The following is a 26766-nucleotide window of genomic DNA, read 5'->3' as shown; positions in this document are numbered from 1 at the left end:
TCCCCCCTCTTCCCAGCGCAAAACACAAGGCTTGTGTGCCGAGTGAAGCGGAAAAAAAGTGCGAGAGAGAGGGTGAGAGAAAGAAAAAGAAAAAACCCCCACAGCTCGTGATAAGGAGCCGGCTCGCGTCGTTCATGTCAAAGACCCGGCTCTAAGAGCCATTTCGTTCGCGACCGACACATCACTACTTGCTAATAGTCCTCACTGCTAACCAGTTTTATTCAACTGGCATAACCTGAGGCAATTTTGGACTTTGCACAACTTTCTTTCTCCTCAGCATGAGTTACCAGAAAGAAGCAAGCTGTAAGATCTCTGACTGTAATGAAACGTTGTTTTTTGTTCAGAATATGGTCTTACTGAGATCTAGTCAGAATAATGTGGTAGATGTGGTGAGCATGATCTGACTTTTGACTAGCGGACAGGAATTCTAGTTTGCTTTGGGGTCATTTTTAGGCTTTGGTGTCATTTTCCTATTGCTGTTTGTTTATATTTCTGTTTGAATCAGAAAAAGTACTTGGTTAGAGTTAGAAAAAAAATTAAAACACATCTTTTTACAAAGTGAACCACAAATGACAAGCCATATTTGACATACATTACTGCTTCTTTCTGTTAAAGGATACTTACCTTTTGACTGGGGTCAAGTTTTTTTTAGTGATGACAGTCATGGTCTGTGTGCAAAATTCAGTAGTTATATACTATTTAGGATGGCATGACACAGATTTTTTTTTAGTATTTTTGAAATATGGTTGGGTGATATGAGGAAAATATAATGTTAACATATTTTTGGGGCTATAACACAATATACAATATATATCAGAATATGTATAAATAACCTCCAAAAACCTGTGCCTGAAATTGCACTGGTATACTCATTCAAATCGACTACTCAATATTTTTTCTACTTTTAATACAACAAAATCTGAATTAATAGAAATGTTTTATTTTAACTATTTGAACCATCAGATGCACAAAGAGTGGCAACTCGATGGTTACCATGAAGCTGTTTTAACCATGGTACGCGGCAAAACCCGTCTTACATTGAGTATATTAGATATGTCGCCCAGTCCTAGTTTGAAACTTTAGTATCCTATAGTAGTTTTGCTTTTGAGACAAGTACTTTATTCACAGCACTGATGTACATATCACACACTGCAGTGTCTACAGTAAACACTGACAGACAGGGATCTGACGTCAAATGTTTTAACATTTGGTAATTATTACTTGGGTTCTCTTAAACAAAGAATGTTCAATAAATGTGCACTTTTCTTAGTGTGAAAGGTGGAGCCAATGCAAAAAAAGCTTAAAACCTAATAGCCAGTGAAGGATGCCACATCTGGTGTCAACAAGCTGGTTGTATGCAAGTTTATGGGAAAATAGCCCTTTGCCTCCCTAATCTATGACCTCAATAAACACATTCCTTATGACTTTATGATCTCAGTCACAAGCTCACACGTCTTATTGAATACAATATGAAGTTTATTTTGGAAATATTACTGTCAAACAGAAGGATAAACAAGATTAGACTTTACCCATTTGATTGAAACACAGCTGAATATTTAGAGCCAGACAGTGTGTTCTACATCCAGTTTCAAAACACCACAAATATGGGACCTTACTAACCAGAGGCTGATGCCCATTGTTACAGTACAGATATAATATGTAGTCTCAAATAAAGTTGGGCTAGTTTGGTAATGTGTTCCCAGGTTGAAAAAATCTAGGGAAGTAGCAAGAATACGCTAACTAGTTAATAAAAGACAACGATTTATCTACGCAGAAGTGTGTGGAACAGTGGTCCACACGATGCTATTTTAGATGCAGAGTTAGTCTGATTGGCTGACCCATGGAAGCAAACATATAAACATCTAATGGCAAACATCAGTGACCAGAAGCAAAGCAGAATATTTCAACAATACAAATCAAACCCATGTAGCAGTAGGTTACATTTGTTATTTCTTTACTTAAATTATCATTAGACTTATATATATATATAGACCAATTGTTGTCGTGTTTACCGTCCTCCAATTTAAAATAACCTTAAGCATTATTAATATTATATCTAATAATAATAACAACAACAACAATAGTTAGTAGAATTAACTTTGTCAGGCTATAGCCTAACAATGTGGTTTCTACATAAAACAAAACAAACAAACGAAACTAAACTATAACATCTCTCATACTTGGGTTTTTCGATTGCTACCCCCTCTCTCCTCACTCCCTCGCTCACTCGTTCTCTCTCTCCAGTTCACTCAGAGTCGCTTGACCAACTAGGAAGCGCGCAGTCACAGCTCTGATCCGCGCGCACCGACCTACCAACCGGCTAGCGAGGAGCTCTCTCTCGGATCCCCCTCTTTCTCTCCCGCCTTGCTCCCTCTTTATTCCTCCACATATATTCGGTCCCGGGTCTTCCGCGGATAAATGTAATCGGAGCTCACAGTGGGGAGACGCTGTTGTCGCTTTTCCACCATGGAGGACTGTTGTTCCCTGGAAAACGAGAGGATGGAAGCGTGGCTGGACGACCACTTGGAGTTCACCCACTCCTACTTTGTCAGAAAGGCGTCAAGGTAAAAATAAGAAAAAATAACAGTGGAGAGGTCAGTGTACGTTCAACCGGGTGTATGTGACTTTCCAGGGCTTTTCTCTGCAAATAAACTATTTTATGTGCAGCCGCGCAGGCAATCAGATTCCCTTTGTTAGTTCTGACTGTTTCCATTGTAGGTGTCACTTTACCTCGCTGTTTATTCAGGAAGACTGTAAAACCTGCACTGATCGTATCTTGACACCAATCATCGTGTGCAGTGGAGGTGAGCCTGCTCAGGTGCGCTACCTGCAGCGTTTTGGATGTCACAGAGCTGCTGTGCTGGCGAGCTCCTTTCAGTCTACGACTTTATTTCGTTTCACCGTCCACGTCACAACACCTCTGAGAGTTAGACTGAGCCCTTTAATCATTAACTTTTACTGCTGCCAGTGATTCTGTTTAATTCTCATAGTTTGCTGTTCAGTGATAATTACACTTACCTTCCATATAAAAGAAAGCACTTCATTTGTGTTGTAGCGTTCAGTTTTTGAACCTCAGAGAGTGTGGTTTGGAACAAATTAGCCTTTCAATTTGTTCGGCAAACACAGAATCCAAAGCAGTCTTTCTGGAACTGTAGCGGCTGTGTAAGACTTTTTTACAGCATGCATACCTGGGAATTTCATCAGTTTGGCTGCACTTCATCAGGGCACTTTATGTCTGTGTTTGCTTTAGTGACAAACCCCTTCAGACCTATTTATTCACTACCACCAAGGTAATGTCACTCAGTGTTTTTTCATCTGTCACAACATCCCAAGTCCATCTTGAAATATTTTCCATTGTCAGAGGACATTTTTTTCTCTCCCTCCTGCGTTTTTTGACCACATTACTAAAGCAAAAAAGTTGATTGGCTTGGAGCAAGAGGTTTGCACACATCAGCCATTCTGCAGTTCTGGTTGAGAGGCATTTCTTAGAGAGGTATTGATTCAGCCACACATCCCCTGGATACATTAGGGTCAGCCCTGTGGGGAGTCAGGCAGCTCAATGGGAGATGGAGGAGGAGAGGACCTCTGAGAAACTGCACATAACGAGCACTTTGTCTCCTACAAAGTTTTACTTGCTTGGATATGCCCAAGATACCACGGACAATTTCACAGCCAGCACTTTTTATCACCTTCTCAAGGTTCTGACCTTCCGTTCAGGTGAACAGAGCTTTGGTGACAGGCATAGAAACAGAATGAGTCACATGACCTTCGGCGCGTTTGAAAACTGGACCTGAAGTGGAGTGCATGCTCGAAATGTGTGTGGGTTGATTAGACAATGTGTTGGCTGATTGGAGAGATTCTCCATAATCACATTCAATTTAATGTTTCTGTTTACACACTAGCATACACTCTGTCTAATACACACACTCATATTTGATTTGTTCCAGTAAATGTCATCATTACAGGCTTCCAGTGGCTATCTCACACACAAACACACATAAACACATAGCCTTGATAAAAGTATTCTGGCTACTGCTGCATTTACATTCAATTTACATTGTTATCACTGTTTACTGTTATTTAATATCATATAATAATTTCATCGTCTAAGCATGTAAAGAGCACTCTGCTTGCTCAACATTTCATCTCTTTCTCACTCCCACTTGTACATTTATTTCTAAATCTTTTTGCAAGCTTTCTCTTATTAAATTTAAAGGCTAACTCTGAATACTTTCAAGTATTTGAGATTCATTTTGAAGGCGGTCTGGCTGTATATGAACACAATTTCAGCTGTTTGTGTCCTGAGCCACAGTGAGAGACAGCCTGCTTTTAGTTATTTCTTTTGCATAAAGTTTGTGGTTAATTTTATAATAAGAAATATTGCAGGTTGTATAACTTACTGTATGCTGTTTGTTAGTGTACTTGGAAATAATTGCCAGGTCAGCGTGGGTAGTCTTCTCAGATATATAGGCTCAGATGGGGTTTTGCAAAAGTAGAGCGAGCCATGGAGGACTTTGGAATTCAGTGTTTTATCATTGCATTTAAACATCTGTAAACTCCTGACACTTTTATGTCGAGGTGTCTGCTGATACTGAGTTGATGTTGATGTGTGATGTCGTAAATGCAGAGAATAGAATAGAATTTCATAAATCTCCCAGCAGTCATTGAGACCCTGTCCAGCTTTCTTGAGTCAGGATTAGATTGCATCCTTAGAAGTAGAATTAAGAACCAACAGCTTGTTTCTCCAGCAAATTATTGACTCTTTTCTGTCCCACGTGCCCTCATGAATGTTGGTCAGCAAAACTTCCATTCTCCCTAAAGGATAGCATCAGCTTCAGACTTAAAATGCAAGAAGGAATAAGAAGGAATAGTTTTCATGAGTTATTACATTGAATGAAGAGCAGCTGAAGACGCATGTTTGCTTGTACATAATCAACAATTCTTTTCTAAATGTGTAACTTTGGTCATTTTTGCACTGTTTTCATTCATTTGAGTTGGATTTCAGTTAGTTGATGTAAACAGGTTTTATGGAACCTCTGTAATTTATGTTCAGTCAATGCTGATCCTGTTCTTTTGGTGTGGAAGCTCTGTGATCCTCATCTCAACTAAGTCCGTTTGAAGTTGAAGCTTGTGAGCTTTGATTAGGTACAAAGAAGAGATTTTTATTAGATTAAAGTGTGTATAATGTGATCATCTGGTTAAATTTTAATGTTCTTCTTCTTTCCACTACACGGGCATGGAACTCATTTCATGATGGAAAAAATTTAAAATTCAGCCTGTAATGAGATGCCTAACAAACGATTTGAATTCGTATCGTTCTCCATTTTTATTCTAATTGCAGAATAAATTTCGGCAAACTGTTCTTGATTAATGTCTGTTTTTGTTTTGATGCAGTAGCAGACAAGAATTTGTGCAGGAGTTTGGCTTTGATTAGCAACACAGCACTACTCACAGTCTACCTGTCAATCAATTTGCCTTGTGCATTTACTCAAAAAGGCTTCATATATAATATAGTATATCTGCAGGTAATCTAACCCTATGAGCCAAAACAGTATGTCTAGTCACAGTTGAAGCAAATTAGACTGATTACCTCCTAACAATAGATCTAACAATGGAGCATATTAAGGTTTGAGATATGTGTGTGGGTAAGTAAGACAGTTCTTCTGGTCAATATGTGTACTTATGCAGACAAGGCTTATGTGGTCTAAAGCTGTTTTGGTATCATGCCAAGTGCCAACAGCCTTTTAGTCGTGGGTGGTCATAATGTTTTGGAGATATTCTAAAAACTTCTGACGGACATTTTCTTTTTCATTTTGACAGGGAGATGGTGAATGCCTGGTTTGCTGAACGCATCCATTCCTTTCAGCCATCTGTGTCCAAAGAAAGTCCTTCACAGCAGCGAGCCCACCAGCCCACCACTGACCTTGGCCCTTCCTGTGCCTCCACCATCCTCCCACCTACCCTCAGCCACTTGGACAACCGCTGTCCATCCCCAGCTACAGTCTCCAGCCCGGCCCCTGGTACCCCAACTCGCAAAATCTCAGCGTCAGAGTTTGACCGCCCACTCAGACCCATTGTGGTTAAAGACTCAGAGGGCTCGCTGACATTTTTGAGTGACGCTGACCGTGAAATTGTCCCTGTGAGGGGCTTGGTGATGGGTGAGGGTGGTATTGGTGGGGGAGGTGGGAATGGAGGTGGTGGTGGTCTTGAGGGTGACCGCTGTGCCAGGTTGCTGGAGCTGGTGAAGGATGTATCGAGTCATCTGGATGTGACAGCGCTCTGCCATAAGATCTTCCTCCACATCAATGAGCTGATTGCTGCAGACCGCTACTCACTGTTTCTGGTACGTCAGGAAAGAAAGCTACAGTTGTAACTGATTTAACTGTTGCAGAGCACAAAAAGAAGATACGCCTCTTTATATGCTCACTGATACGTTACAAGAAGCGTATTACATTGCCACCCTCGTTTTATTTAACAGTTTATGTAGAACAACGTAAATCTCCTGTCACTAAGCCTGTCACTGTGCTCCCTAACAAAAAGTTACATGTATGCATGAATGTTATTTCATTTCATAAGTTTATTATTAGCGGTAAGCTTAAAGCAGTAGTTACACATTTTAAAATTTGATTCTGAGCAGTGTTTTTCAGAGTTGGATGGAGCTTTAATACAAGTATCAGGTGCTTGTGTTGCAAGCTAGAAGTGATTAGCATGCTTAGCTAAGTTAATTACCCTCTGGCTCTAGCTCTGCACGCAGTTGTTGTTCTTGTCTCATCTTGGAAAGAAAGGAAGTGACTATAGCGCACGGTCATCTGGTAAAAACAAAAGCAGGCTGTGGTTTATTTCATATTTCACAGTTATTGTGATGCTCTCTTAACACTGTGATAAAAAAAGAGTGTAGCAATATTACTTTGCTATAAATGCTATGTTGTAAATGCTAAAAATTCCTCTATATCATTTTTTTATGATTTAGTCTTTTGGAATAAAAAGTTAAACTCTAAATATAAGATGCTAACAGTCACCAAAACTGGAACATGCAAAAAAAACACAATTATTTGTGTTTTTGTCATACGTACAGTATTGGCTTATAACTTCTATTTCAGTCATTAGTTTTATTTCAGTTGTGTTGCTACTTTTTGTTTTTGGTCTCAGGTGGGTGAGGATAGCTCAAACAGGAAGTTCTTGGTCAGCCGGCTGTTTGATGTGGCAGAAGGAACGACACTGGAAGAATCTTCCAGTAACTCTATCCGACTGGAGTGGAACAAAGGGATTGTGGGACACGTAGCTTCTACGGGACAACCACTCAATATCAAGAATGCTTACGAGGTGAGCACTTTTAAGTCTTCTTTAAAAACAGAGATCTTTAGCAGCATCAGTTAAAGTATCTTACATGAGCTGATTTGCCGTGTGTATGTGGGTGTTCAAAAACAGACTTACGTATGCTTTAGTTTAGTTTGATCATTCTTGCTGATAGAGCTCAGTGGATATGAGAGGAACCAAAGAGGGTGAATAGGTCAAAGTGCTCCTCTCGAGTTTCAGCTTTTACCACACATGTGGACGTATGGACGTAATACAAACTAGCGATTTAATTTTTGGGAGGCTTGCAGTGCCTGTTGGCTTTGGTCATGTAATAAAACATACATTGGTTGTGTTTTTTCATATCACTCTGTATAGCGACATGGCAAAACAGCTGCTGACAACAACCAAACAAATAAAAAAGAAATACATACAGTCAGAAAATTATTTAAACCCCTGCTGATTTTGTAAGTTTGGCCACTAACAAAGAAATGATCAGTCTATAATTTCAATGGTAGGTTTGTCTGAACAGCGAGAGACAGAACAATAACCAAAAAATCCAGAAAAAAGTTAATAATTTGCATTTTCATGCAGGAAATAAGTATTTGATCCCTTTGAAAAAAGTGCTTGGTCGCAAAACCGAAGGTCAAACGTGTCTTGTAGTTGGCCACAAATTTTGCACACATCTCAGGGAGGATTTTGTGGCATTCTTCTTTGCAGATCCTATCCTTGTCATTATTGTTTTGTGGCTGATGTTTGGCAGCTTGAACCTTCAGCTGTGGGATTAAGGTCTGGAGACTGACTAGGCCCCTCCAAGACCTTAATATGCTTCTTCTTGAGCCAATCCTTTGTTTCTTTGGCCGTTTGTTTTGGATCATTGTCATGTTGGAATACCCACCCATACCCATTTTCGATGCCCCGGTCGAGGGAAGGATGTTCTCACCCAAGATTTGACGGTACGTGGCCCCATTCATCCTCTCTGTGATGTGGTGCAGTTGTCCTGTCCCGTTGGCAGAAAAACACTCCCACAGCATAATGTTTCCACCTCCATGTTTGACGGTGGGGACAGTGTTCTTGGACTCATAGGCAGTTTTCCTTCTTCTCCTCCAAACATGAGTTGAGTTGATGCCAAATAGCTTGATTGCGGTCTCATCTGACCACAACACTTTCACCCAGTCCTCCTCTGAATCATTGAGATGTTCAGTGGGAAATCTCAAACAGGCCTGTACATGGGCTTTCTTGAGCAGGGGGACCTTGTGGGCACTGCAGGATTTCAGTCCTTCACAGTATAGTGTGTTACCAACTGTTTTCTTGGTAACTAGCGTTCTGGGCTGGTTCCACACTGTTCTCATTGTCATTGAAACTCCACGGGGTGAGATCTTGCGTGGAGCTCCGGATTGAGGGAGTTATTTTATGGTTCTTCAATTTGCGAATGTTCGCACCAGCTGATGCCACCTTCTCACCCAGCTGCTTGGCAATGGTCTTGTAGCTCATTCCAGCCTTATGTAGGTCCACAATCTTGTCCCTGACATCCTTAGAAAGCTCTTTGGTCTTGGGCATGGTGAACAGCGGTCTTTTATACAGGTAACTAGTAGAGATGGACCGATCCGATATTACGTATCGGTATCGGTCCGATACTGACCTAAATTACTGGATCGGATATCGGAGAAAAATAAAAAATGTAATCCGATCCATTAAATATCACGAAAGCACCTCACAAAACTTGCAACACGCCGTAACTCACCTCAGAACGTTAGCACGTCGGAGCAGTATGCATCACGTGATAGAGCGGCTGTGGCATGCGGGACCTGTCGGTGGTCTGGATAGCATTTGGAGCTTCGCTAGCAACCCGGCATTTCATCTCCGACAAAGTTATCCCCGAGAGAAGTAAAGCAAGTGTGTAAGTCCATCTCTGAATGTTTGTAAAGCATTCCTGCGTTAAGCTTAACAAGCGACTGCCTCTTCTTGCTGCTACTTCAATCATGAAACTGCTTAACGATCAGCTGATCGGCTTTTCTGTCGCGAGTCCGTGTCTCTTGTTTGCTTTTGGCCCACTTTGCACCAGAAAGAGGAAACCAGCGGCTGAACAACAGCAGCACGTTTAAGCTTGATAGCTGTTGTTAGAATTTATTTAATATTACTTTCTACTCGAGGATCTTTTTCTACGTAGCTGACGGCTGGTAACTGTGCAGGGGCGGATCTAGCAAAGTTTAGCCAGGGGGGCCGATAGGGCATTAACAGGGAAAAGGGGGCACAAAGACATACTTTTCTTTCTTATTCTCATTTAAAATGTCTAGCTTTTAATAAATAATTATCTGACACCCAAAGTTTTAATTTGATGTAAAATGAATAGAAGTCAATTACTGTATATAGTACTATTAAGTCTAATATACCCTAGTAAGCTATAGTACTTTTTCCTTTGGGAAGGTACCATCTGTGCAGTCTGCAATTTTGTTGAAGAAAGATGTTGAATCTATTTAATATTTCTTGAAAAATAATTGATTTCTGTGCATTTTTTTTCACACTGCATCAAATTAAGGTTGATTACGTCGATTAAGCATCATGAGGTGGAGCGTGAGGGGTGGTTCCCTATTTTTTATTTATTTATTTTTGTTGTTGCTGGGAGTTGGAACCCTATTAGTTAGGTTGCTTAATATTTAGCTAAGTACTCTTTAAAATACCAGAATAGGGAGGATGGTGTAGGTTTAAGTTTATTAGATTGATCAGTATTGCTGAACTATGAAATTTTTTTTTTTTGCATACAGGTATAACAGAATAGCTTTAGTGTAGTTGTTGTTTTAAACTTGAGTATGAACTTATACAAAATGCAGCAAGATATTTAAAAAACAGTTTTGTTGATTAAAAACACTATATCGGATTCATATCGGTATCGGCAGATATCCAAATTTATGATATCGGTATCGGACATAAAAAAGTGGTATCGTGCCATGTCTAGTAACTAGTTGAGAAGGCTCCCAGTGTCAGCTTGTTACCTGTATAAAATACACCTAGGATCCAGAAATCTTGCTCACTAATAGGAGATCAAATACTTGTTTCATTCATCAAAATGCAAATTAATTTGTAACCTAATTTATCACTGTTCAAATAAACCTACCATTGAAATTATAGACCGATCATTTCTTTGTTAGTGGGAAAACTTACAAAATCAGCTGGCAGCTCAAATATTTTTTTCCCGTACTGTATAATTAGTCTTCTTATTTTTTTGCAAGCTTTATGTAATGTAACACAAAGCGACAGGTACTAATAGCATCAGTGTTTAATGAGCATTTATTTACAGATATGAATGACATTTCTGCACAGTGACCCCAAACTGCCACTGCATTAAAAATTGTTTTGCTAAGTATATTTACAAACATAAATTAGGCACCATGTTGTTAAAATATAACAACGTTATATAGAGCATATTTATAAAAATATAAATAACATTTCTTTTAAACAAAAGCTCATTTTGTATAAATGCTGTGTAGATGCTGTGTAAACCAGAAAACATGAATGCCATGTGGAGGTGCTGGATTGTTGAATTCTTGCCAATAGAACCTTAATGTGTTTTGGCACATGAATAATTAGATGCCTGTTTCTACTGTCATGCATAAGCTGCTCTTCTTTTTTGCACCTGTGCACAGATAAAAGGCAAATTAGAGGCCTGATTACAGCTATATAGGACAAAAGCATCCATGTTCTACAGGACAAATCCCGAGTACAGGGGAAGCAAGTACCTGACTGTTAGCATGCTGCTGTTATGCTTGTACTGCATTGGCAGTGTGTTTGGTATCGTTGTCATACTGAAAAATGAGCATGTTGCTAATCACATACTTTCCAGATTGCATTCATAATTTGATCAATTTTGACAAGATGCCCAACACCACTCGCTGAAATTTAGCTATGAGTAGATGCATCTGAAGGGCCAAATGCATCTCCCTGTTGTTGTTTCTCTGTATTTTTTGATTCTGTCAATCTGCTGTAAATACTATACGCCACACACCATGATAAGATATGCCAAGTTTTCAGCTAATAGTTCTTTGATAATAATGTTGTTGGGGTAAAAATGCAGTTTCATGCCTGTCAGACTGTTTTATCTTTGTAATTTTTCAAAGATTCAGCTAAAGAAATTGGAATAACTGTGTTATGTGTTTTTGTGACAGGCTTAATTAATAATCTCTGTTAAGTGTCTCAATAAATATAGAACCATTCCTCTGAAAATAGTCCGGTACAAGGACTAGAATAAAAAAAAATCCACCAATGCCCAAATAAACCCTTTGAAAGACCTTCCAAAAGCCTGGAATACTACTGCCAAAGACCACTTTAAAAATTACAAAATGGTCTGGTAGGCTTGAAGCAAAATAAAGAAATGAAGGGAAGCTCAAGACTTTTTGCATGACACTGTAAATCAAAACATGCACAGCAGCAAATAAGATGGACCGGTGTGGTGTGATTCTGTGTGTGCAAAAAAGATTTCCTGCTGGGTACCATCCTCCTTTGATAACACTGTCATCTGGTTGCCTGCCAACCACAAGATGATGATTATGGAGCTGGAAGAGAAAGAGAGAGAGGAACAGATCAAGAATGACTTATGGGATGTGCATGTGCGTGTGTGTGTGTGTGTGTGTGTGTGGTATGCAATTGTTGTGATCGGGGCACGTGTGTGTGTGTGTGTGTCTGTGTGTGGATGCTTTTTCATTTGGTGTGTGACTTGGTGTGTGACTTTGTGTGTGTGTGTGTGTGTGTGTGTGCGTGTGTGTGTGTGTGTGTACCTGCTAAGTGTGCACTTGGGGGTTCAAGTGTTTTTGAGTGTGTCTGTGTGTGAATCAGAATCAGAGTTCTTTATTAATCCCAGAAGAAATTATAATTGTGTATAATTAATGCCTGCATGGATTTGTGTCATGAAATGTAAAAAACAAAGTGCACATATGAGATTTGTTTTCCAGGTCAGATTTAATTTGTGCTTCTATGGCTGACCTTATTTGCTTTATAGTTCCTCTTATTTGTGTTCAAATATAATAATGCGTAATGTTTGTGTATGCATCGCCTCCCTGCCACAACTGCAGCTGTGTTGGTAAATGCAGTGTGTTAGTCTGACAGTCAGTGTAGATGTGGCAAGCTGTGTGTGTGTGTGTGAACACACATGCCTGTGTGCTGCTGCAGAACCTCGTACTGCTTCCAGGAAGTCTATCGACATCATCTGACGGAGTCCCCAACCCTCTGATTGGATCTTTAACTTCGCATTAGTCTGCACAGGATTACATTGACTTCAGCAGCGCAGGCCAAAACAGCTCCACCTCTGCCCGTTTATATTAATACAGCTCTCTCTGGAGTGGACTAAATAATGTGTTTTCGAAATAGCCTGGACCAAACCAATTTACAAAGGAGCTTGTGTGTGTGTGTGGACGGTGATCAGCTTATTAGTGCTGCGTGCTGGATTGCTGAATTAAACTGGGAGCACCTTTTCAGGAATGGAACCAAATGTTTGCCAAAGTGCTGTGTCTCACTGAATGGCCTTTCACTGTGTAGAAAATGAGTCATATAATTTATACTGAAATTAAGGATTTCTGAGAAAATTAAAGCAACAGATTGAGTTTTGAGGTGATAATTCTTTCAAAAAAAACGACTGAACAGCTCGAACACATGCTGACAAAAAGCAATACAACCTGTAATACTATTTAATTCAATTTTTTTTTTAAACTTTTATTTATTGTTTTATTTATATAGCACTAATTCACAACAGTCACCTCTAGGTGCTTTGTATTGTAAGGTAAAGCCTACAATGTTATAGAGAAAGCAGCAGCAATTTAATGAATTCTTCCTTATTAGTATCCCCCTCTTTACACAAAGAGATCCCTGGTAAAATCAGTTGAAGGGAGGAGCAGCGGTGAAGTGAAGAGAGATGAGAAAAAAGGAGCGTATACAGAGATAAGGACTAAACACAAACTATGGGAGAGAAAAGGTAAAAGTTGAGGGCATGCAGTAGTTGTATATAAAACACATGGGTAGCAAAAAGAGGCGAGGGTAGAAGAAGGGTAAAAGAAATCCTAAAAATAGAGGTGTTTGTCTCCAGAACCCAAACTGGGAGGGTCCTGATATCTGACAGCTCTGCCTCCCATTCTACCTTTAGAGAATGCAGTCTGAGACCAAAGTGCTCTGGCGCTCCCTATTATACTTTGTATTGCAGCACTGGACATGAAGCTACTACAGATTGTACATTGTTTGCATGATGCACTGTGTGCCTGTATTGTTTTCATAGTATCAACACACGGCGGTGTGTACACCACTGAGGGCTGAGCCAGTCATATAATCCATTACTTGCTGTGTTAAGAGTGTAACTGAGAAGTCAGTGTAGGACTCCTCTTGTATGCATGTTTTTGTCAACACACAAACCCACAAATCTCTTGGGTCTAGAGAATCATAGAAATGGACACAGAAGCCGAGTGTTTAAAGGTCAGCTGGTGGGTGGCAGAGCTGCAAACAGGGGAATAGTTCTCTAAACAAAACATGTCTCCATCCGCGGTCCTAGTATGCTCTTGTTAGCCTCTTTGTCACTGATCCCAAACAATAAGTGTTCTAATGCACGTGAGGTGTTTGTTTTGGAGAAGAGCGAGGCATTTGTTTGCATAATGATTGTAGCTGCAGGTGTTCAGCTACTACAGAGTATCTGCTTCTTTATGCAAATTGGACACCCAATTGTGGTGAGTACAGGTCATTGAACTGGTTGTTCAACAGATGGGAGTGCCTCACGCCTGCTTGTTGAACAGCTTGTACTTTGATACACTACAAAAACACAAAAAGCTGAGCATTCAGAGATATTTGAAGCATAAACCTTTTGGCTCACAGGGTTAGGATCACAATATTGCTTTTGCATTTTCATTCAAAAGCTACAGCGCAAAAAACCACAAGAGTGTCTATTGAAAGCTAATGTAAGTATCAAAATGTTTGATAGCAGCTCTTTGAAAAGGGTTATATGCATGTTCTTGTTCCCCCAGGACCCCAGGTTTAACGCTGAGGTCGACCACTTCACAGGTTACAAAACCCAAAGTATCCTTTGTCTGCCTATCAAGAACCACAGAGACGAGGTGAGATGCCATGACCAATATAATTTGTTATGGTTTGTTTTAAACCTTACTTTACCTTTACATAGATAAGATGTTTAAATTCTAGTGGGGCTTCTTGTCCAGTGTGTACTGGCTATTACAGCAATCAAATCTGAGATCTCGAATTATCTGCTTGAGAAAGCGTTTCTTTTTTGACAACCTTTTCTTTTTTCTCTCCAGCGTACTAGCAATAAGACTCTCCACACACAGCTTAGCAGTTTGGCAGAGTTTACTGTACTTATTCTTTTAAAAGGCACATTCTTTTATTCTTTTTAATTCTTTTTAATTCTTTTAGAGAAGCCCCTTACTGGGCATGCATCTGGACGATGATTGAGCATGCATCTTTGAGAGAAGCTAAAGATAATTCATGCATTATGACATGACTCGTGATTTGCAGTTGTGTGAGCCTCTGCAGCCATTAAAACATTACATAGATTTGTGCCCCCATTCTCCATTTAAAAAGAACCTTGATATGTCTTATCCAAACCAAACTTTCAGTTTTCCTATTAGTATAACTTTTAATAACATTAATTAGCAGATAATTTAAATGTAATATGAATGAAGTATGCTCACATCAGTGCACATTCAGACTGATGATGTTTCCCTTCTTATTGCAATACTAGTTTAATATGTTATTTTGCTAAGATTTGCTGGTTTTCACTTAACGTTTTCATTTGATTTATCGCAGGTAGTTGGAGTGGCTCAGGCTATAAACAAGAAATGCGGGGACAGTGGAGCCTTCACTGAGCAGGATGAAAAGGTTACATCATGGTTCCACCTAAAATAACACTTTCTCAATTTAAAAACATTTGAATTTTCACCAAGACATCATCAAAGTGTGTTACTTTGTACTTGTGTTGGACAATATGACTTATATCTGTTAAAATATAACTGCGAATCAGATTAAGAAGCCATCCTTTAATAAAATCCTTCTTTCTCCATATTTCCCTGCTCATGTCATCCTCTCGTTGCTCTCTAATTTGCTAATTTATCTTTTTGCGTACATTTTTCCCTTTATTTTTCCTCTCTTTCTGGTACTCAGATGTTGCTCTATTTCTTTCCAACAGGACTTCTCAGCTTATTTGGCGTTTTCAGGCATCGTACTACACAACGCACAGCTGTACGAGACGTCGCAGCTGGAAAACAGACGCAATCAGGTGTGTGCGAATGTGTTTTTCTGAAGGTTAGCGTGAACATACAGTCACGCTCAGATCCATAAATGATGTTTATGTGTGTGTATGTGTTTGTAGGTGTTGCTGGACCTGGCCAGTCTGATCTTTGAGGAGCAGCAGTGTCTGGAGGTTTTACTGAGAAAGATTGCAGGAACCATCCTGTCCTTCATGCAGGCCCAGGCTTGTACCGTCTTCATCGCTGACGAGGACTCAATGGTCAGCACACACACACTAACACACATGCTCGCAACATGCTAATGTTTCTGTACTTGGTGTGCAAAATCTATTTTCAAAGAATGCAAACTGAGGTGATACGATTTACTGGCTAAATGTGTCATGGTCCTGCGGCCATGACTCAGTGACTTTGTGTTTGTGTTCCTTATTGTTATTATTCTCTTTATTATTCTTGGGCTGTTTTGGGATGGTTTGTGTTTTGGGATTTTAGATACTGGGTTTTGGGTTTGTGCTCCCTCTATTGGTCCCTGGTGTTAGTGTTCCCCTGTCTCGTCAGGTTAATCAGGTCCAGCTGTGTCTCCCACCTGTGTGTGATTTCCCAGTGTCTCTCTGTGTACTTATAGTGTGTGTTTTCCTCTGCTCCTCGTCGCGTCGTCTGTGTTCATACCTGGTGTAATCCCCTGCGTGCTCTCCCTGCTGCTCTCCCTGCTGTTCTCCCTTCATGCTCAGGTTTGCTATTTCTTTGTGTAGTTTCTCCCAGTTAGTTCATCCTTAGTTCTGTTTTACCATCCCCACTTTATATTTGATATTATCAATAAATCACCCTCACACCTGAATAAGTTCTGCGTTTTGAGTCCTCCTTCCACTCTCCACACGGCCGCTGCCCCGGACCGTGACAAAATGGATGTTTGATCTGTACGATAGTGGTTGTTTGAATGCAGCGCATTAAGAGCTCAGGGCAGGAAGATTTTGATTTGATGTCATTTAAAGTGAGGTTACAAAAAAGCAGCACCTCAAAGAGTTCATGTGTTTCATTACAAGACATGATTGATATCTTGTAGACAGGTCATATATAATATGTGTAAATTATTTTAGCTGGTTGCATTTTTTATTATAACTGGACATTTTGTGTGTGTGATAGATTCTGGCAAATATATTGGCTGTGCGTGTCTGACAAAGAAGAAATATCAGATGATATATTGGAATATTGGATTTTTTAATTCTTTTTAAAAATCCTATGGTAGTTAGACTTTAGAACTTGAGCTATTGGGTTGAGTGATTTGAATCTTTCTAGTGTCAGTTACTAGATCACAGAGATTTCAAAAAAGAAGAGAGAGCAAAACTCCCACATAAAGTGGCGTAGTGTTTAATGATAGATTTATCAGCATGTAAAACTTGCTGCTTTCTGACTTTTTTTTGCTCTTGCCTTCTGGTTTTATGTGTAGTTAAAATAGACATACATTGAACTGATGCTGCAGAATGCCTTCTTATGATATAAACTTAGTGCAATAAAAAGTGTGTTTCATGGTAATTAGAAAACCATTTAGTACATTTTTACATACATATTTACTGTCAGAGAGAAAATACAATCTGATAAGGCAGGAAAAATTTCATGAATAATTCAGTGGCACAAAGAAAGACAAAGTGAACATTTCTTAGTGACACTCTGTGCAAACATTAAACTACAGTACACAGCCTCCAGAGAATAAAGTCAAAATTAAAAAATGACAAATGCACCAAACAGGAAAGTGCAGTGAAGCGATTTGGAGGAAGAATACACTTACAGTATAGTGAGATATTAAATAAATAATAAGCTTTACTATCAAGTACAAACACATTGTAAACTTACCTTGTTGTTTGCTATATTCCTTAAAATATTTAAAACATTTTCAGTTCTGCTTTGTCTCTAACTGTAGATGACAAAACAAGTTAAGGTTATAAAACAGCAAAGTGTGATTCTATTTAGAGCAGGGCGATATGACCAAAAATATTTATCACGATATACATTTGAAAATTTGCGATAACGATATAACTGACGATATAATTGACACTAGACAAAATACTTTACAACTCCACAACTTTATTAGTGCAAAAAAACCACTTAAACAAGCAGCTGTTTTCTAAGTGCATTAAAGTTATATAAAAATTTAACAGTGCAAATGCAAATTCCTCGCTGACAGTTTAACCAAAAGGCATTTCCAGTGGAAATTGGCCGACATATCCTCAGCATAACCATGTATAATATCCACAAATCTTAAAAAGGGGTTATACACACAACACGGTAATATTATGTTGAAGCTTAGCAAAGTCGTACTGAAACATTTGACAGATTTTCGAGCGCCGTGTACATAAAATCGTTTCAAGGTCAGTAAACACAACCAGAGTTCATACATGAGGCACACGGGATTATAACTTTTATAACACTGTCAATTTTCAGAAAAATCAAAGGATTGATTTTAAGTGTGCCGTATTTTCCAAACGACACGGTAATAATGACGGCCCGCTGGCAAAATAGTGCTTTGTTGTGTATCTGACGGACGAAAGCTAAACCAGTTCCACACCACTGAAGTTGCAGCATTTTTACAAACCAGTTCTGGTTCATCTGTTTCATTCAACGATCTGCTTTCGCCCTTCTCATTCTGCGTCGCCGACATGCTTTTTCTGCCATGTGCGTATGAAAACAAAGGCATTGTGCATGTGCGTTTTACCCACATTCTATCACGATATTTCATTTTCTTATCGTTGCCCAACATTATGCCGGTAATTACTGTGAACGGTATGATATGGCACAGCGCTAATTCTATTTTAATTGTTAATTCCAGCAAGCAGCGTGTCAGAGTAGATTTTAAGAAGGACAAATCATATTTTATATATTTTATATCTTTTTAAAGATATATCTGGTACTAAATAGCCATTTCAAAATAGTTCGATTTCAAAATTGGCTATTTTGACTTCCTTGTTTTAAAGACTCACAGTGTCAAGCTTTCAAATGGAAATCTGTTGCATTGCATTCTCCATTGTCTTTTTTTTTTTTTGGCTCCTTGTGATCATTCTGGTGTTAGAAATATCTCTTATTACCTTCCATGACCTGGGATTATTAGTTGCTTTACATTTCTTTGGGATCTTTAGACAGATTGGTGCCTTTCTTCAGGATTTTGTCTGTGCACTACTTTGTAGTGTGGTGACTGTTTTATTTTTTCACCATATTCCCTTACCTTTTCTTCAAAAAAAGATATCCACCTGGTGTAACAAATGCCTGATTACCTGAAGTGTCTCCAAGTCAAGCTTTGAGACTATTTCTAAGGGGATTATTGGCACACCTTTAGGGGCACCATGCATATTTACTTTTTGGATATTTACTTGGCTGGTTTACACAAATGAAAATAGGGTTGCAGTTAGCAACCTTAACATATTGTGTCTATCCATGTCACAAATTATCACTGTCAACCTCAAAGAAAATGCTAATTCTTGTTTAGCACCTTTAAAATTTATTTTATATGTAGTTTTAGGCTCTAGTCATCATCTTTGTGGTTATTTTACCTCCACCAACATGTTTTTAGTAATGCGTGCATGCAAATCATCGTTCTGTCTGTAAACAGAATCGCTCTAAAAGTTTTGGATGAGTTTGGGTAAAACTTTGTATGGTTCTACAGTGTGTTCATTATAGCAATTCATTAAAACTGGCCTTGCATCACCCAAGGTCTTTAAGGTCAGCTAAATCTTTTATTGGTCAAAAATTAACAAAGAGCCCTAAAACTTACAAGCTATGATTCTTACAACTGTGGTGTGTATTGTCAACATATAGAAAGTACCATAAAGATATAAATAAATAATTAAGGATTTCAAATATCATGTCACATTTGACCTCTGACCCCTCCTTCAAGGTCAAATAAGTTAAACCTTTCATAAAATATATTACATTTAGAACTATGCTTAAAATGCCTTTGTTTGTATTGGTAACATTTAGGAAATGATACAGATATATGGCGACTTTAAATATCACATTATAAGTATCATGTCAACTTTGACCAAATATCTGACATCTGCCTTTCTTTGAAGTTGACCCCAAAACGTGCTATTTTACTGCACTACAAACTTTTAAAGATACATATTAAAAAATAAAACAAAAGTAAAAGCTGCTGTGAGCAGCCTTGGTGGAGGTTTGCACTCACTGAGTGCTTCTTGTTTATTTTTCTTGTTTGTGTATGTTTTCAGGCAAGTTGTCCTCAAGAAGTGCAATGGATGGATACTCTCTTTTCATATTGTGTCTATTTGAACAGGCCCTCTGTCCTTTTGCTTGACCTATCCAAGAGCAGTAATTCATTGAGAAGATTAGAGGTGTGGTATTGCTTCCAAAACATCATGTTACACCCTACATGCTATTTTTATCACCTTTTTTAAAACTACCATGGAGTTCCTTTTATGGTCAGAAATTTTCAAAGCTAACACTACTGACAGACACTTCAGGTAGCTTATATAGGCCTTATGTAAGGTGCTTTATGTTAACATTAGTACAGTGGGGAATGTGGTAGATCAACCTTTGAACAAGAGATATTTTGGGAGATGGAAGAAACTTTTACAAAGCAGGTGCTCCAGGGAAATATTCCACTGCTGAATGAAACACTGCATTAAACAGTGGTTTGTTAGTGTTCCCATTCCTCTGTCTTGAACAAGACCATTCAGTTTTTAGTAAGGCAAAACATGTAAAATATTCTTAAGTAAGAAAAAATAGGCAGTGGAATAATTTTTTAATTCATTTTTTAATCATAGTGGTGCAAACTTTGGAGAAAATTAGAAGTTTTGATATTTTTTTGTTAGTTTGTTTCCTTTTTCAACTTTTATTTCTGCCCAGCAGTCAAGTGGTAATTTTTTGTTGTTTTTTTGAGCAATGACACCTATTGTTAGAAAGTGAGGAGCAAGCTGAATGCACCTCCAGTGCAACTCTAAAGAGATGCATTGATGTCACAGTACATATGCAAGCAGTGACCTATACTGTAATATCAAAAATCACTACATCAGTGCAACTTGTTAATTTGTAGCTATGCTTTTATCAGTAATAGTTATTTTTTAAAAATGACAGTTAATATTACATGACTATGCTACTTGACTAAGATGGCACAGGGTTCTGATGAGTAGAAAATGGCCTTTGGTACATGACATTCATCTTTATGTCTGTATTTTTAATGTAGAATTAAAGGTTTTAATAGATATATTAGTATATATCAGTCGAATATATGTGGTAATCACATTGCCACCATCGTCCCTGCCAATGCGCAGCACAGAATGAGACCCTAGGGCTGGAAGATAATCCAAAGATAACACAAGAAAACTTGGAGCAATGAGCATGAGGAAGCAGGCAGGCTGGCAGCTGAGCAAAACACACAGTATTAAACTACAGGGGTTCCAGTGACTGGGCAGGCACAGTGGGATTGTCTATACAAGAAGTCACAGAAGCTTTAGTCACAGGAATATTTACGAAGGATGAATGGTGACCTGTCAATGCGTTACCGGTGTTTGAAAAGAGAGCACTGCCTTTAGCTAAGACACATGGAAAAAGGTGTGGATCTTTATGTGTCTAGGAAGTTTTAAATGGACAGTCACAGGATTAATCTATGAATTAACTTCAAAGGGGCCTACAAAACACCAAGATTGTTTTCTGGACTAAGCACATAATTGACTGTGGTTACCCACCAAACACCTTCTGACCAGGACGGTAGACATGAGCAGCAAGCCGGTGCTAATCGTCCAGGCATTTGTTTTGTTGTACGTACAGAGGAGAGCCGCCTGTGTGATTCTACATTGATCTTGCAAGCAGAATAGGGTGGCCAGGTGGTCCATTTCCAGGATGTGGTTTGGAGAGCTAATCACTTCTTATTTGGCACTCAGTTTCCCAAGTAAGAGTTCCCACCACAGACGTTGGTGAAAGGATAGTTTCTGGCTTGGAAGAGGTGTCCTTGGGGGAATATCGAGCATCTGGCTTTACATTTTGTGAACATTGGCGGTAAGTTATTTTGAAATTTAAATGGGTACAGAGCAATGCCCACCTGGCCTAACAAGAATTGAGATGCTTGACTGCTTGGATGTATGCTAGGTCCAGACATTGAATAGTTTTTCTGTACCCTCAAGCCAGTGCCTTGACTCCTCTGATGCCAACTTACTACAGTCAACAGCTCACAATCACCCACACTGTAATTTTTGCTCCTTGGAAGTCAAACAAAAGGAAAAGCAGGCCTAGGGATGCATTTTTGTTATGATGATGTTGACAAGGGAAAGGATCAGGATCAGGTGTAGGACCTGATTTTGGGGTTCCCCTGCCACGATGAACTTGCCCTGGATGTTGGGTTCTGTGAGGACCAGGGCAAAGGAGAACTTGTCCTTCGGGAAGTTAAATGTACGTCGGGCCGTCAGCTCCCACTGAAACAGGGACTTGGTAGATGTTAAACAGGTAAATAAGGAATATTCACAATGGTCAAATGGTGGCCTGTCAATACATTACAGGTGATAGCATGACAAAATGGCATCAACTGGAGAATTTCCACAGCCTTAAGAATGCTGGGAGAAAGGTGAGTGACCTGAGACCAGAGGGCTGCTGCCAGGTGTGTCCACTAAAAGTGGACACACCTGGCACATATAAACACACAGATAAGAATGACCATTCCCAAAAAGAGATGTATTTACAAAAATAACTAATAGGCAAGTCTGGAAGCAGAGATGACAGCTTAGCAGCAGCATAACAATGATGTACATGATTTTGACAGTCAGTAATAAAACATAAAGCACAATTATAGTTCTTATTAATCTCTGGCTCTCTTCGACAGCATGTCTTTTATTCCGTCTTCTATTTTATTCCTTCTCTCACTCCAACCAGCAGATGGCCGCCCCTCCCTGAGCCTGGTTCTGCTGGAGGTTTCTTCCTATTAAAAGGGAGTTTTTCCTTCCCACTGTCGCCAAAGTGCTTGCTCATAGGGGGTCATATGACTGTTGGGTATTTCTCTGTATATATTATTGTTGGGTCTTTAACTTACAATATAAAGCGCCTTGAAGCGACTGTTGTTGTGATTTGGCACTGTGTAAATAAAAGTGAATTGTATAGAATTGAATAGACATTATCCAGCTTCTTTATGTGCTGGCCAGGTGCATTCCTAAAGAGCAGATCTAATATCACCTTACTCTAGTAAATTTAAAAACAATTGCAGAAAAGAAGTGCTCTTAACCTGAGGTAAGAAAGGGAGTTTTACCTAAGGATGGAAAATTGATAAAAATTCAAAATCCATTACGATATCACTTTGATTCAGTTGTCTCATAATTACCATCTAACATTATATACCTGTAGGCTACAGTTCTAGGCACCAACAAAAATCTCTATGCTAATGAGGACACACAAATAGTCTTTTTCTTAGTATTTATGTATGAACACGAAGCCAACAGCACAAAGCAAAAATAAAAAACAGCACAAAGAGACTTTAAAGTGATCACCACAATGATTCTATGTTACAAACAAGAACAGGTAGAAACAGAGGCTCCAGCCTGACTGCTAATGACTATTTTTTGTTACCTGTTGAAAGTCCAGGTCTGGCTACTGGGCTGTGGTTGGCATTCACTCAGCTCTATCACTCTGGGTTCTTGGCTAGCTTAGCGTTAGCATGAGGTGTGTGGAAGTGCTTGCAAAGAGCCGAGGTTTTGTTATCAGCATAATGCAGATATTTCTGCGTGGATACAGTTTTCAACTTTATCATTGCACTCTTATCTTTGAGTGCAATAAATTATAAATAAAATGTTCATGTCCAGACTGTAGACTGTGCCACTAATTTCTTCCTCCGGAAAACAGCAGCAGATTTGCAATCACAGTTCAGCACCATATAATTAGTTACTTGACAGGACTGAATCAGAAATTGATTCCAGACTGGCTCCTCCTTTCTACCATCTTTATGCACCAAAGTTGCTATGAAGACAGCAACTGACTGGAAGTGCTCAGAGACCTGGTTCTCTGTCTTCAAAGCAAAGCTTTGTTTCCTTTGAAATAAGGAATCAAGTTCATTGCACGTGGTTGCACTAATTTTGGTCATGTTGCACATGTTCCAACCACTTTTTCCCCCCTGTAGGTTGATGCAGTGAGTGAGTGGACAGCAACAAAGATGATGCCAGAAAGAGATGTTACTACAGGGACCACAAGGAGGAATTCTTTGGTAGGAAAGCTGTGATTCAGGGTGATTCAGAGAGGAGAAAATAAAAAGATCTAATTTTGTTGTTGAAAAAATAATCTTTTGGGGCTTAACGTTGTCCAGCAGACGTAAGGCTCATCAGAATAGCTTTTCCATCATTAAATATACCTGGTAGTAATCTATGATATGTTCACTCTATAAAAATACATATTAGCAGCTGCAGGCTAAAAAATAATATAAAATAATATAAACCACATTCAGGCACAACATTCTAACTATTACAATATCTAGTTATTTTATTTAATATTTAATTAATTGCAATTTTTTTTCATTTATGTGTAAAATGAACCCATACTTAGTAATATAACAGCTTTTTAACAGTATGTACTAATGTGTAAACATTATGTGCATGCCTAAATCTGGATAAAGCTGAAACCCTTAATACTTTAAATCACTCAAGTCAAGGCAGCACCAATGCAACCTTTAAACAGCCACAACATGATGGATACTCGCATGTGCTCTTCTTATGACCTGTCACCATAATGTCAGAATATATTGTCTTGTTGATATCTGTGATATGTATATACTTTTATATATAGTGAAGTGGATGACGGAACACCAGATGTGTTGGGTGGACTGCTGGGTTGGGTTTATTTTTCAGGAACGATCCGAGCATGTACAATGTCTTATATTTCTCATTAGAGATATTTTTCAGGAAATAGATTTCAGCATTCATTTATCTTCACTTACCTACATCACTGCACTTGGCTAAGCAGTGCAATTCCAATCTCATTGCCAGTCCCAACATCAACAGATCAGTTTTATATTTCTTTCCATCTGGCTAGTGGATAACTGTACTGAATGTTGAGTTTTTCTACATATTGGTTTTGTAAAGCATCAACTGCACAGTCAGTTCACTGTTTAATGTTTGTGTTTAGGCCTGATTGAACTGGCTTAGGAATGTTGAAATGGTTTGCATTAGGTTACAAAACACTGGTGCTTTACTTTGTCTGGTATTTATTGTAACCCAGTTAGCCCAATTAAGATGATTGCTTGTTCTGAATGTTATCCAGACAAAGAAAGCAGCTGTCATAACGATTTCAGAATAACCATTGTATGGAAAATAGTGTAAAGCTATGTCTACCTTGGACTTTACTATGAGGAGTATAATAAAATTACTTTGCACAGAGGGAGAGATTACCCAATAGGTCCCAAACCCTCACTTTGTTTGAGACCTCATACAGTATGTCCTCTTGCAATTTAAAGGCCAGAAGATAATAAAAATATAATCTTCTACTTACCAGGTTCTGGATTTCTGCAACAAAAGCAGTGAAAAACTAACCTAAGATTCACTAGCTTGTAGAACTATTTTTAGCAGCAGTAATCTGAGTAACTTGAAATAATAATTTTCTGTAAAACTTTCACATCAGTGGGGAGGGATTTTGGTCCAATCTTCTCTATAACATTGCTTCAGTTCATTGAAGTTTGTGGTCACTGTGGTGAGACTACAGTCATGTTGAAGGTTGAAAAGCAGAGGGTTTCTCCTTGCAGCCCTTCCAAACAAGCCATTCAGTGTTTTTATAATTCTACTGTCACAAATTTTAACATTGTAACTGAGGCCTGTAGAGTCTGAGGTGCAGCTTTTGGGGGTTTTTTGGGGGTTTTTTTTGCAGTCATCAACTGACTTTGGGGTGACTTTGCTGGGATGTTGATGCCTTGAAAGACTGGCAACTATCTGTGAATAATCTTTCACAGTGTAAAATGATGGACTTCAGACTACAGACTACAGGACTGTGATTGCAGCCATTACCCAACTCTCTGTGAATGGTACTCATGGCCATTGATCAGTGGGTTTTGGTCAGTGGTTGTTGATCAATGGTCATGAGAATTTGCATAATTAAGATTAAGGAACTGACCTCCCAGCCCACTGTTCCTTCAGTGGGCTGTTTTCAGTCATTGTGGTGATCGTGGTTCAAGAGTTGGCAGTTCGTCTTGTAATCGGAAGGTTGCCGGTTCAAGCCCCGGCTTGGACAGTCTCGGTCGACCTGCAGTCAGCTGAGACTGAAGAAGTCACTTGGATGAGTGACGAAACGTTTCTCCCACAGAAAATGCTACGTCCAGATGAACAGAATCAACTTTTGGAGATTTACTTAGCTGGATGATTGAGCGTGCATCAAGATGGACTTCAGATAGTGTGGAAATGGCTTTATAACCTTACAATGATTAACTGAATTTCAAGGGTTAAAGAGTATCTCAAAGTGATTAATATGTCAAAACCACTTCACCCGCAATTCTCTCAGGTGCTCTCTATGTTTTTGGGTAAAGTGACTCCTTTTTACAAACCACTGCTTAAGTTTGCGTATAGATTCTGGGCATGTGTGTGTGTCTTTGTCCCTCTCCTGACCTCACAAGTTGTCAGACTAGCTGTCTCCCTTTCTTTTATACCAATCCCCCTTTCTCTCTTACCTCTTTCCTTTCTTACTAAACATTTACTCTGAGAAGAGACTTCTTCTAACCTTATCTACAAGACAGCCCTCTGTATACACGTGTCAGTGTTAGATATCTGTACTTTTTCAAGCAGGACACACAAGTCTTTGGATTTTAACATAACATTTTGTCTAGGAAAGGAGCTTTCCTGTAGGAAGTCTACTAAATGAAAGTGCTGTTCTTAAACACTGACTGTACCAACAATAACATGGAACTTTTTAAGATGTGAGCCTGCATTAGCTCACTTCATTTTACTGCAGTACATGGTATCTCTTTGGACACAGTGCTATATATTGTGTGTGTGTGTGTGTGTGTGTGTGTGTGTGTGTGTGTGTGTGTGTGTGTGTGTGAGAGAGAGAGAGAGAGAGAGAGAGAGACATGCACGCACTTGTATGGTGTTTAGCATTTTGCATGTAAATATGTGCACAGTAGATGTTCATAGTGTGGAGATGTGGATGTTTGGCTTGGTGCGTGAATGTGATAGGGTTTGACATTTGGCACACCACCATAACTATGTTGTTGTTCTGTATAGTTTAGCTCTCCCCAGTAGAAATAAATCTGAAATTGTTTCCTAAAAACATATTACGCCATTAG

General features: G+C 39.0%; 1 protein-coding gene across 1 annotated transcript in view; it reads left to right on the top strand.

The window, feature by feature from the left end:
* Positions 1–2110: 2110 nt before the first annotated feature.
* pde5ab (phosphodiesterase 5A, cGMP-specific, b) overlaps positions 2111–26766 on the top strand; it is a gene marked incomplete in the record, with an annotated part of 74901 nt that continues 50245 nt past the window's right edge. Inside the window, 7 exon segments of the mRNA XM_042214633.1 lie at positions 2111–2564; positions 5821–6343; positions 7150–7323; positions 14289–14378; positions 15085–15156; positions 15464–15553; positions 15647–15784. Of these exon segments, the coding sequence (XP_042070567.1) occupies positions 2467–2564; positions 5821–6343; positions 7150–7323; positions 14289–14378; positions 15085–15156; positions 15464–15553; positions 15647–15784 (1185 nt within the window).

This window comes from Haplochromis burtoni, unplaced genomic scaffold, assembly GCF_018398535.1.
Source record: "Haplochromis burtoni strain Fernald_Lab_line unplaced genomic scaffold, NCSU_Asbu1 Contig_596, whole genome shotgun sequence".
In the NCBI taxonomy this organism is placed as follows: Eukaryota; Metazoa; Chordata; class Actinopteri; order Cichliformes; family Cichlidae; genus Haplochromis; species Haplochromis burtoni.
Note: the sequence above shows the minus strand (reverse complement) of the source record. Positions and strands in the feature narration are given on the sequence as shown.